Source organism: Rhamphochromis longiceps, linkage group LG2 (genome assembly GCF_057381845.1).
Source record: "Rhamphochromis longiceps isolate RC_006_pf linkage group LG2, R_longiceps_female_GT1.1, whole genome shotgun sequence".
NCBI classification, from domain to species: domain Eukaryota; kingdom Metazoa; phylum Chordata; class Actinopteri; order Cichliformes; family Cichlidae; genus Rhamphochromis; species Rhamphochromis longiceps.
Window position 1 is genome coordinate 37,738,338 of NC_140558.1, and position 13,577 is coordinate 37,751,914.

At 40.6% G+C, this 13,577-nt stretch overlaps 1 protein-coding gene across 1 annotated transcript; it reads left to right on the forward strand.

The window, feature by feature from the left end:
- Window positions 1-1,553: 1,553 nt before the first annotated feature.
- On the forward strand, window positions 1,554-13,106 carry ubl3b (ubiquitin-like 3b). Its single transcript, XM_085427133.1, has 6 exons — window positions 1,554-1,708; window positions 2,281-2,391; window positions 6,281-6,389; window positions 7,472-7,558; window positions 10,582-10,659; window positions 11,448-13,106. The coding sequence occupies exons 2-6, from the start codon at window positions 2,365-2,367 to the stop codon at window positions 11,498-11,500; spliced, it is 354 nt and encodes a 117-aa protein (XP_085283259.1). The 5' UTR covers window positions 1,554-1,708; window positions 2,281-2,364; the 3' UTR covers window positions 11,501-13,106.
- The last annotated feature ends 471 nt before the right edge of the window (window positions 13,107-13,577 follow it).

Below are 13,577 nucleotides of genomic sequence, written 5' to 3' on the forward strand. Positions count from 1 at the left end.
CTGTAGAAAGTGTTTTTTTTAAATATACATTTTCCTGTCACTCTAAGTCTTTATGTCATCAGCCCACACCTCTGTTTCCAAGATGTGACATATTATGGTCAGCTATTGTTAAATATATCATCATATGGGACTTCATTGTCATTATTGTCATTATTATTGTTCACTTTACCCTTTTGGTATAGCAAAAAAAAGTTCACAAATATGGGATGAATCAAGAAGACCCTGGAGAGACTCATCCTGGACCAGCTCCAGGCTGTGGTCCACCCACTGATGGACCCACTCTAGTTTGCCTACCAGCCCAGACTTGAATTTAAGGAAGCCATTCTTTGCCTGCTCACCCATGTCTCTACCCACCTGGACAAAGCAGCAAACACTGTAAGAATCGTGTTTGGGTTTTTTTAACTTCTTCGGTGACTTCAATGCCATCCGGCCGGCTCTACTGCCTGATAAGCTGACAGTGATACTGACTTGTATGGTTGACTGACTGCCTAACTGGGAGACCAGAAAATGTACTCCTACAGCACTGTGTGTCGAACAGGGAGGTCAGCAACACAGGAGCCCCGCACGAGACCCTTCCATCTCACTTTCTCTTCACCCTCTACACTATGGACTTCAGCTACTGCTGGCAGTTCTGATGGCAATGATGGTGTGTGTGTTTGTTAACTTCTGTTTTTGTTGTTGTTTTTATTGCCATAAGACACAGTAGACCTGCATAGTTTCTTCTGTTTTATCTCTTTTGTTAATCACACTGAGTTCGCATGTGATGGAATGTGCTATATAAATAAAACTGACACTAACAGAATGGCACAGAAAATCATTCCTACTTGTGGCCATCAAACTTTATAACTCCTTGTGATATGTGGATTATATAATACCTTGTCTATACTCGGTATTGTTTTAACTTTGGAATATAGAGTTTTAATTTAACATTTCACTCTAATCTTGGTTGTAATTTGTTTTACATGTTTTCATCTAATGTTTACGTTTTAAAAAGCACCACTGAACGACACAGGAAATCATTCCTGCCCTGTACAACTCCTCCATCTAATACACTGTAAACACTGCAATAGTTACACCCTTTTGCACATGCTCTACAGTCAAATGACAAAGTTCACAGGTTAGAGTTAAATGTCAATCATGTATATTTTTCTGTAATATACGTGACTTTGTAATATTCTTGATATTTATAATTGAGCAATTTGTATATATTAGTGCTATTTCTTAAATTTGTAAACTGTGTACTATATTGTCTTATTTAATTAGTTTAGTCTGTTACTGTTACTCTCTTGAAGCAACTGTAACCCACATAATTTCCTTAGGGATTATTAAAGTATTCTGATTTTCGTCTTTCATATTTATATTTTTAGTCTGAATCAACCCCCCCCCCCCCCCCATTTTTCTGCTTCTTATAATAATAATAATAATAATAATAATAATAATAATAATAATAATAATAATAATAATAAACTATTTCTCATTTCTATTATATTTTTCTCATACTTGGACTCGGACTCCCAGAAGCCTTTGTAGTTCTTCTCTGTGTTTACTACCAGCTGACTTCCGGTGTCTTCCCGTCCATTAGCCTCTGATACCCAGAGTCAACCATAACGCCATCCATCTACACTCGATCATTTCCCCATGGAAAACGTTTCCCGCTGACTGGTTGACTCAACTGAATGCAAAATTTCATCGTATTCATCAGATGCAGGTGAGGCCCACAGCACGGAAACCGTCCTTGGGCTGTTAGCCTGCAGGTAGCCATCGACAGGAAGATCGGGCTAACATAACAGCTAATGCTAACGTTAACAGCGGTAGCTTGTTTAGCTCGCAGGGCTTTGTTTATACACCTTATCTGGGTGAAACTCTGAGGTGATCGGTGTCTCCGGGCGAGACACACTCCCACCTAATGCACCGCTTCAGCTTCCAGTAAATTTATGAGCCGTGATGCCTGAATGGGATGTAGCCCCCTAGCGTAACGTAAGGCTAACTGTGGGATTAATCTTTAAAGCTCGTCCTAGTTTAACACGCCAAGACTACTAATTTGGGTTAGTTAAATCACGGTGTGGTAAAACACAAGTTGCTCGGTGCTGTTGCGGTCCAGGCAACTAATCGATCATGTGCAGTTTCGACCGATAGTGTTGTCATGTTAGTTGCAGCGTTAGCCTCCTTCGAGCTCGGTGGGTAACAGTTTGTGAGCGGTGCAATCTTATGGTGTCAGGTTTTTTTTTTGTTTTGCTGTTTTTGTGGAAGTCAACCTGACAGTGTTGGTGTTTGTATCAGGGCTCTGGCCCCGTCTCCAGCTGCTGAAGCACACCGATCCTGTCCTCTCTGCTCCCCGTCCACGGCCTTCCTCCTCGCTGAGCCATGACCACTCAGAGGGATCTTGATATGGTGAGTGAGGCTCTGTCACATTTCAAAACACACAACTGAGGCGATGCTCTCTGAGTACTCAAAACATCATTTAACATTAATACGTTTGATTATCTCTGTGACTGGTGTAGGTGTTTGTATGGGGGTGGGGGTTGTTTGTGGATTAGCCAACGTGCACAAACACTTAGCTGGATAGTGACTGCTGTTCCTGTGAACACCATCTGTCTAATCTGAGTTAAAACGTTGGCCTACTTTCCTTTCAAGGTTTAGATGCCAATTGATTGCACCCTCTTATTACATCCTGCCCCCACCTAATCCAACCCAACCACAGGAATGGATACAATAATACAAGTTTTTGTTGGCTTTGTTTACTTATTAGTACCATTATTACCAAGAAAAAGATGACAATTATTTGCATTTTGGGGTATTAAACTGCAGTTTGTCTGTAATTTTTATGTAATTAAAAGTTCTGCTGTAAATAAGAGCAGCGACAGTATCAGAAATTAGAAGAAATAAAAAGTCAAAAGAGGCGACATTTATCAGTCAGACAGGCTGATGTTTGTCTGTAGTTTTAGATCAGTTTGTTTTATTTATGACACAATAATTAAATAAATGTGCCCGGTTCAAATAGGATTAACAAAGAACAAAGAAGAAGCACCATGTCACCTAAGCTTTAGAAACAAAGGTAGCCACTTCTAAACCCAAAAGATATGAAACAGCTGTTTCTTTCTGTTATCAACTGCTCACCAAAACATAAAACATAGATATCTGGAGCTTGTCATATTAAGGGCAATGCTAAATGCTATTTCTCTTGAAATAAAATATTTTCATATGGGATTGCCAATTTTTTGTTTTTTAATTCAAATGTTATTACTGGCCCACATTTTTACAATTGCTGTCTCCATACTGAGTTCCTAGTATGAAAATGTACAGCATTGATCACACGTGTGTGCATATTTCAGGTTTTGGATTGTTGGTGAGGCAAAACATAACTTTTTAAGGACAATGATTCAACTTTTTGTGTTGTTCTATGTTATTTTAGTGTTATTTGTGTCATTTAATTTTATATATCTGAAGCGTACGCTTTATTGAATAAGAAGAGTGTTAAACTGCAGATATTAGAATAGGGGTGCCAGACATAAAGCCCTTAGGCCAGAACTGGCCCAGCAAAGACTCCAATCTGGCTCACTAGGCATCTTAAGAAAATGTGAAAGCATGGTTAGTTTTTGAATTTTTAACTCTATTTTCACAAGTTTTCAGCTTTTCCTATTGCTCCAGTTATACTACACCAAAGCACAAGGATATTCTAAAATTGTAATTACAGGACAATCCAGAACCTTTTCTGTTACTTGGTAGTACTTTTGCCCACTTCACATCAAAGTGGAATGTATGTTGCACATGATGTAAAATGAGTTTGACATCCCCGTATTAACGGAACCCATGTTTAGTTTTTAAAAAAGAATAAATGTTGTCAGATGTTTTATGTAGGACACCAACATGAGGTAAAACCCACAGGAGGCCAGAGTGGGATTTAATAGATCATCTCTCTTGGCAGCTATCCTGAAGCTCGTGGCTGACTATGTTTTTAGGAAACTTGACCAGCATGAAGAACAGATAAGCCTCTGCTATTACCTTTAACCCTTAAAAAGTAATCATAACGCCACTTGGAAGACTTCCTTTCGATTGGTGAACCTCAATGACTTTGTGATGCAGGATGTTGCCATGGCAGATTTGACTTTGTTTTTGTTTTGTTCAGGATGAGGGAAGGGGGACAAAGCTTGTTAATAATGACATGGGTATGCAATCCCACATTGAGGTTATTCAGTTCACAGGGGGATGGGTGAGCAGGGGACCACCGAGAGGAAAGGGGGGTGGGGGGGGTGGGAGGGTGTATTTGTAAACAGATCAGAGAGTAGGGTTGTCCCTTCCTCACGTCACACCTCGTGATTAAGTCTCTTTGTTCTCTCCTCTGTGATTTGTGAACCAAAGAAAGTTCATGTTTCTTTTTTTAAGAAGGGCACACGTAGGGGGAACGTTCCCCCATCTGTCAGCTCTGAATCTAGAGTAGAGATGTCCCAGCAAAAAGATTTAGTATTGTTCTTTTTGTATGTTTTTGTGGAGTGATTGATCAGAGATGAGAGCTCAATGAGGTCCAGTGACAGAGGTCCAAAATGGGCTCAAGATAATTATTCAGTTAAGGGTGATGTTTTTAATCCTGACCACGAGCCTACCTTCATGTAGTCTAATGTTGGTGGAAAAATTTGACTAAAATATTCACTTTTTTTTTTTTATTCTTTTTTAAATTTAAAATAGTGTGTGAGGAGGGTGACACATGCAGCAGCAATGAAGCAGTCAGCAGAAATGAAGCATTATGGTGGAAAATGAAACTATATTTTATAAAAATGCCTTAAACAGCCTAACTGTGGGTACAGATACAATGAAATTTTTGTAGTTGTTAAACGGCTGTAAAGAATAGAATGAAATAGAATAGAATTGCCCTTTTATTGTCGCGAAACTGTGTTCTATTAAAATATAAGTAGTAGACAATTAAACCAGAGTTACTCCACTAGTCATAGTAATCATAGTTTTCTCTTGGTTAAAACGTTTTACACCTTTATCACCTGGGATGCCACACATGTTAAAGCACTTGCTGATCACAGTCTGCTTCATAGAAGCTCTACACTGTCTTGCTTTAATCTTCAACATTAGTTTTGCTTTACTATTTTCCATAAAAGTACACCCAACCATTTTCTACCACTTATCCCCGTCTAGGTCGTGATAGTTTGTTGATAGGAAAAGGTGCAGGATCTACATTCATGAGCGCAGCCTTGTGACGATTCTCAAGAAAATGCTGTTAACTGATTATTTATTACATTAAACAATTTCTTTCAATTGCAAAACCAATGAATAAATGACAAAGAGGTTTCTGTGCGTGAGGGTGCAGCTAGCCCCTGACTGCTGGGTGATTTTTGACTGTAAAGCCAGCGAGTTTCAGCTTTTATGGAGGAGCAAGTACACTTGGTCAAAGTCCTGGTAATTTCTTTTTTTTAATTGCATATGCAGGGAAAAAAAACTTGAGGTAACTGTTAGTGAAAAAGATTTTATGACACTTTGTTATGACCTTCAGTTGTGACATGTACTCTGTTACATTCATTTTCAAGCTTACTACTTATTTTCAGATACAGATTTTAAATCTAAATCAACCGATAATTTATGTGATACTCTTATATTTTAAGTTGGCGCCAATTAAAGTAATGAAATTAGCTTTTTTTTGGTGTCCTATTAATAGTCTGATCTTCTGGTTCCAGTGGGCATAAAATGTTGGACACTGCTTAAAGGCATGTTGCCCATGAAGTTTCCCCTTTTATTTGTTTTTTAACAGATATCTTTGTGTAGATGCCCAGAGGATTTTTTTTTTTTAAAAAGAAGAAGAAGGAAGCCCCTCTGTTAAGAGACCTTCCCACACACACTTGCACGAGTCCCCCTTGGGGCTACGCACTGGCCATGTAAATTTAATAACATGGCCCAGAGCTGTCTGGGACACCTGGGGTTATCGCATTAGGCCGACAGCCCGGAGAGGAGCAGCAGCACCCTGGAACTAAAGGCCCAGTGTTCTCCCCCCTCTGCCCCACCCTTATCTGGTGTTATCTCCAGCAACAGAGGCTCACTTCACCGTAAGCCCTCGATGAATGAAGTCGCCCAGTCAGAGGGTGAAGATCTGGTGTGGCTAAATCTAATTAGACTGGAATGTCCGTCTGTTCGCACCCTTCAGAAGGTCACCTCATGTCTGAGGAGGTTAGAGGAAGTGAAGGGATTTCGCCACGACTAATTGAGAAGAATTTTAATGGAAGTGTGGCTGGCATGACATTTCTATGGACCCATATTTGAATGCTTTTGTTTGTCGCTTTAGGTACACCTCCGCCTTATCCTGGTCAGTGGCAAAACACAGGACTTCACCTTCTCCCCAAATGACTCGGCCACGGACATCGCCAAGCACGTATTTGACAACTGGCCTGCAGGTACGTTTTAAAGGGTTCAGTCTCCTGTTCTTCACTTTTAATATATTTCACACTTTGAACCTCAAAGTCAGACTGATTCAATCTCATACAGTTTGCCAGTTTCTGCAAATATTTAACAGATGTGGAATCAAAACCTGATATAATCTCTGTTTAAAAATATGCAAGTATTCACACTCGCTGATTTAAACAAACTGACAAGCTTTCGAAGTCCAAAGCAGACAGGTGAGTTTGTAACAGTGTGAGGTGGGCAGTAAACTCTGCTTTTACTGCCTCATCCAGGGGGACAGATTTGCTGTGCACAACCATGTGAGTGTCAAAAAATGGCAAGCATGCTGCTGGGTTTGCTCATCATGTGACACGCAGCCTTTGGACTTAGAAACTGCAGACTCTTCAAATGAAAACTCCTCGGCTGAAGCCTCTCGAGACTTCATGAATTCATTCATGAATGAAAGCAGCGCTGAACTGCCAGAAACTGCAGTTTCAACTCAAGAGCCACTTGAGTCAATCCCCATAGACTCCCATGTTTACAGCCTGGTAAGACAGCGATATTGACCTCAGTGGAGAGTTTAGCTCTTCATAATAATTCTGAGAGTTATTGTGGATACTGGAGTTGGGGACAAGGCTGCAGTACAAGTGGTCAGGACAGGCAGCCATGCTGAAAGTCATCCGGACCTGCCCAAGGAGATTATTGCGAGGTTTTTGAACTTTTTTTATCACCCTAATTTTTGGATCACACCTCGTGTTATGGTGTTGGATGGGGGAATTAACATTGGAGCCAGGGCAATAAACTAGCCAGGCCAGTACATTAGCTAGTATTAGCTCATTGATGTACTGGGTACCAGTGTGCATGCCAGCTGATTAAAATACAAGAAACTGCCAGTTTGAGTTCATTTGGAAACAGAATCCAGAACTTATTTAAAGGTTTAAATTGTAAACTGTGGGCTTTGCATATATCACAGTCTTCAGAAATATGCTCAGCAATCTGTATCTTGGCTCTTGTGTTTAGTGTTTCTAGGACAATAAAATACTGCTGGCTGCATCAGTTGGGAAAGTGATACATCTCTTCTTTCCCTCCTTGGCAGGGTGGGAGGAAGAGCAGGTGAGCAGTCCCAGTATACTCCGCCTCATTTTCCAGGGACGCTTCCTTCATGGCAACGTCACCCTGGGAGGTAAGACCATCGCTGGCCAGAGAAAGCATCAGAGAGAAACAGAATGGCATCTTTATGCTTTTATCTTACTGTAAACGCTGTTGTTAAATTACTAATGCCAAAAACGGCATGCGGGCATATCTAGCAGCAGTACACAAAGCTCTTAGTCTAACGATTTACAGTCATGAACTTCTGCCAGTGTCCTCAGATTCCCAGGCAGCATCCTTCCTCCTTTGCTGCTGTTTGGATTATTTCACTGAACCCAAAACATGAACTGAAGCAGACAGTATTTCCTGATTGAGAACCAGTCTCAGTGCTTCTGATCTCTCACACTGGCTGGACATTTCCCTTTAATCAGAGCGATGTGACGCAAGGATGTGTGTCTCTCTGTTTCGTGTAGAAATAAATGGGAAGTGAAATCGAAAACAGCCTTTATCTTCTGAGACTCATCTGAGAATTATCTGCTGGTATGAGTTTTTATTCATGCAGTATGCAGCGGTAGCAGTAGGTACCATTTAGATTTTATGAACAAATTATACTTTATTAATACCAGAATTTGTAAACTTGTTACATTAGCTAAAAGACTGAACACAACCTGTGATAGCTCAATAAAAAAAACAAACAAACAACCCAGAGTGAAATGGCTCAACAAGAAATCATATAAAATAAATGCAGGTATTGTGGTATGAGGCAGTGAAGATTTCCTGTGTCTGTCCTTGTGAAATGCATCTTAAAGTGCTTCGCTGCCTTCCAGTAAGTGATGCAGAGGATGGTCCATGATGGTTAACAGTTCTTTAACCTCCTCTCCAGCACAGCCTCAGTCATTTGGATGCTGGGTTTGCAGGCTTGCTCCAGTGGAGCGAGTGATGCCAATACTGAAACTGCTTATCAACAATAATGGGGTAATATGACCTGATTTGTTTTATGCATGTCCGAAAACGCCATACCGGAAACGTGAGCTTTGTCCACACATACGAAATGGGCTTCTTCCTGTTCCTTTCACAATAAAGGTCCTTGACATAGTCACTGCTTGGCTGTTGTACATATAATGGCTTAAAAAGCACAACAGATTATGGGATTAGAGTCAAGATTTTTCTTTCTTTCATTTCAGTACTTATGGGTTTTTTGTTTTTGTTTGTGTTTTTAAATAAACCTTTTTTTTTTTCTTGTTTTAAGAATGTCTAATATAAGACAATGAAAATTGCCATGTCAGAAACTCTTTTTAAGAAGCCAGTCTATGAAGCTGTTTTTGAGATCCATGAAGAAAATGTTGGTTTAGTTGTATAAAGTAATTATATTGCATTAAGCGTGGCTTTAATTCAAGCTTTACTTTATAAATTTATACTTTAGAAAACACACAAAGTTCAGTGTGCAATAGAAGAAATCGAGTCGGTCAGATAAAAGAAGATCTCTCTGTAAAAAGATACAAAAATATAAAGCTTACATTTTTATATAACGCCAATATTCATAATATTCAGATGTCCGGTAACATCTGTATATTGTGTCGCTGCCTTCAACAGCCCATCAACTTCTTTCTTCTTGTGATTTGTTGTGGAGTCTTCTGATGGTGGCTGCAGTTCCTCTTTCTACGTTTCTGTTCAGAAATTTTAATCAAACAGTACCAGGAAATCTGCCTTTTACTCTGTAACCGTGACAGGAAGTGCACGTATTTTTGCTCACGTGTAGAACAAATTGTTTGCCAGTATGAATCATGGTAGTGATCATGTACCTCTGACCGCAGATTGCCTACATTTAAAAGGCTATCCGCTGAAGAAGGTGTGGCTGCTGATTGTCTTAGCACTCATTAGGAACATTTAAAGAAGTCCTGAGTTTATAAGTCAGATTAAACCTTCTAGAATGTGACCTTGGTTTGAGATTGAGAATCCCATCAGCATTGTACATGGGAAGCTGCACTGAAGAAGCTTAAGCTACTTAATTCTGAAGTATGTGGTGTTCTCCACCTCTACCTGAGGCCTGTCACCCTCATCACTCTTGTGGAGACTTAGAAACACATTTGGGCTTGGCTTTAAAAGCAGAGTTTGATTTTTTTATTTATTTATTTTTTTTAAAGGGTTGTCTTTCTCTTCCAGTTGGAAAATTAGTGTAGATACAACCTAGTGCATCAACAGTTGATGGAGGTTGCTTGGTGTTGCTAGGTGAAATCTGTTGCAAAGAGAGTACTGCACCATGGTTGCCTGTCGTTTGTATGGAAGACACCAGCTGACTGCAAACACTCGCCAGCTGCACTCTGAGTGGTATTTAAACTGTAAATGTTTGAAGGAAAGTGCTCTTAGTCTCCAGCTTTTGTTGAACTTTTCCATCTGAGTAATCTTTGTCTCTGGTTTGCATCGCATTTTTTAAACCGTTTTACTAGTGGTCAAATAGTTTGCAAATGTTTGCAGACAAATCAGTGTCTTCCATGCAACCTGTTGGCAACCTTTGATCTCATCTCCTGTGTGACTGAGGAGCTTTAAACTCTGTATATCACAGTGCACTGCGATTCGTCACTAGTGTCACATCTGGTGCTCATCACTGTTCTGCAATCAAAAAAAATGGCTGGTTTTGCACATTTTCTTGTTCTCGGGTCTCTTGTAAAAGATTTTAATCTCAGTGAGGTGAGACTGTCTGATTAAATATGTATAACAGAGGAAACGGAGGAGGTTTCTGGTGCAGCTTCACTGACTTCTAAATTGCAGAGAGTCTGAAGAAGTGAAAGCGACAGCAGCACTTTTAGTATATAGAACAGTTTTTTTTATGTGACCATCTCATTTCAGCTTCAAACCTGATGCCAGGTAGACTTATTAATATGTGTAAGGAAAGTTTTTACAATTAAAGATATCCTAGTGGCACATGTAAATATTCATGATCCAGCTTGGTTAAATGAAGGTTACGATGTTGAAAATAAAGTGATTCCTAGGTGAGACAAATATAGATACTGACAAGGTCATAATTCATAGCATTCGTATGCAGCTGTTGTTGCTGCCACCATTTAATTAGATGGGAAAGTACAAGGATGAATCCTAACGTGTTTTATGTGTTTTCAGCTCTAAAGCTGCCGCCGGGCCGAACAACTGTCATGCACTTGGTTGCCAGGGAGACTCTTCCAGAGCCCAACTCTCATGGTGAGGAACTTTCATCTGCTCCTTGTTTTAGTTTTTTCTCGAGGTGCCAAACTATTAAAAAAAATTGTTAAACTGTCACTGGCTCTAATATACCATCATGCATAAACCATCATGCTTCTTCAGTACTTTGATGTAAAAGTTCTCAGCCGTATGTTGGATGTAATCCATCCCGTCACTACCAGCAGCCAAACTCATGACAGGCGTGTGGATGCCAGCGTGTAAAGAAAGAAGATGAGTGCTGCTAAAAAGACTAACTTTAGCCACACTCGGCTAGCTGAGGCTAACACACGGTTTTCCTTAGCAACAGGTGGTTGCCAGTAACTCGTCTGTACACCTGCATGACTGGGAGTTCAGCAATCATTTTCCTAACAATTGCACTCAACCAACAGCAACCGGATGGAGAATACTCATTTTTTCCTCAAAACCTGTGGTTATCAGATGGTTGCTGACCAGTCTCTAGGCCTGTGTGACTCAGGTCTAATTCACTTGATGCTACATTGTCACTGTGATTATAGCTACGGACAGTTTTTACACTGTGCACAGTGCAGTGGCCCACACATTTCAGCAGCTTTTTGTATGTTTTGATTGTTGAAGAATGCGTAAACAGTTTTGAGAAGCTTTTAATAATGATCAGGTGACCCCCACATGAACAAACTCTTTGCAGCTGTCGGGAGGAAGAACCCCCTTCTAACAGGAAACAAATCCCAGTGAGGTCTGTCTCATGTCAGCTAGATGTTTTTGTGGGGTTTTTTGTCTCACCTCGTGTCTCTGCTCTCTTGTCTTTGTAGGTCAAAGGAACAGAGAAAAAACAACAGAGAGCAACTGCTGCCTCCTCTTGTAAAGCTACAGAAACAGCCCCTTCCCTTCCTTTAATTACGCACACACACATCCACACACATGCACACACATACACACACATATATATATATATAAAACACACACATTCAAACAAGCATACACTCCCTCTCCGCTCTTTCCTGCCTGTCGTCCCGTCAGCTGTGGATCTGGAATAAAATGCAGGAAGTCCGTTTGGGGTCCCCCTCCCCCCTCTTTCTCTCTCTCTCTCTCTCTCTCTCTCTCTCTCTCGCTCTCTCTCTCTCTCTCTCTCTCTCTCTCTCTCTCTCACACACTTTGGTTGAACTGTCCAATCTGAGGCTTTTTTTGTGCCAATAATGTTCACTTTTCTGCCCCCAAACTTCTACTGTTGTTACTACTTTTTCTTTGAACATCATGACATTGAACAACATCGCAGATCCCTTCACTGCTGGAGACATTTTTGAAGAGCTGTCATGTAGTGAAAAAACAAAACAAAGCAAACAACAACCCAGGAACTCGCCTCTCTTCATGGACACAGAAGTGCTACAAAGGATGTGTGGGCTTTAACCCTTCCATACTAGTCACTTGGATGTTTTCCCCAGGTCTTACTGAATGGTGTTAACCCTCTCGTTGCACTTAACCAGTTTAATTCTAAAGTGTTTGCTGTGTTTCATCTCCTCCTCCTTTGTGGCTTTTTGTTTTTGGTCAGATGAACAGACCTTAACTCCTCCCGAACCCAGGTGGTAGAAAACGTGCCATCCTCTTCACAGACTGTTTCTGCCTCTCAGTAACTGACGGTCAGTAGGCCGTCACCTGCGTCCGTTCATGGACCAATCGAGGAAGTACTTTTATCTGGAAGAGTAAAAACACCTGAGGGTCCGCGGGAAACGGGAACAGACTCCCCGGCGAGGCTTGAATAAATGCGGTCAGAGGATTTCAGCGGATCATGTGCGCGCCATCAGATGTCGTGTTCGTTCCTCTGGTGGAGACTTTAATGACTAGGCTGTCGATGCTCCCTGGTGATGGGAGCCGGCACGGCGGGCCAGTTAAACGCAGACAGAAGATGCGAGCGGGTATCGGTTTGACGCCCTCCTCTACAGGACACTGAAAACGAGGCTGAGTTTCTCTCGTTGGATGACTAGAGAGAGAGAAAAAAAGGAAAGTTTTGGAAGTGTTTCGCCTCCTTTTTTCATTTGGATGCTGTCGTTTCTTCTCGTTTGCCTTTTATTGTGGAATTCAGTAATATCATTAATATTGAAATTTAAATATATCAATTTTTATCTTGTGTATATGTATTTGTTGAATTTTTGTGCGGGTGAGTTTGTGTGCGAGTGTGTCTGAGGGTGTGTGAATGCGGGGCATAATGTGGACTAATTTGGGGGGTGGGGGGGCAAGTGGTCTTTAAAAAAAGAAGAAGGTGGTGCACTGGGCGTGTTGATGGGCTGTGGTTTCTTCAGAAACAGTCGGAAACCTTTTGATTCCTTCCATCGAGTGTCTTTTGGTTTGTGTTTTTGTCAATCAATGTCACTGCTATGAAGATTAGCTCAGTATGAATAAATGTAAAAACTAAAATGCAATGTGGTCTACATCAAAGCTTGTATTATAAATTAATAAATCTTTACATAAGGCAACTTCTTCTGCATATTTGACTGTTTACTTTCTTTTGAGTAGCTTTGCATGACTAATGTTACTAAAGGCCCTTATTGATCTTATACCGCACCTTGATGGTTCAGCTCATGCTCTGAAACATTTCAACTGCTGCTCCTTTAAGACCGTATTGTTGTGATTGGCTGTCCTCCACATACAGAAGGTTTACAGCAGGTGGGAGGGGCTAGTGTCCTGCAAGCGAAAATAAGGTGTGTTTTAAGGGCTTTGTGCTTTTTTTTTTTTTTAATGTACACATTTCCCATAAAACAAGCCTATAAAGAAAAACTCCACATAATCTGTGTATGCAGCTACAGGATACTGAGTCATCAAATGATGTGACTGACAGTGAGGAGGTTAATAAGGATGAAAAGAAACTAAAAAGGAGGAAAGTATCACAAAAACTTCGCCTACAAGCTAAAAGAGGCACCAGGACCAAAAGTCCCCTTGAAGGATTT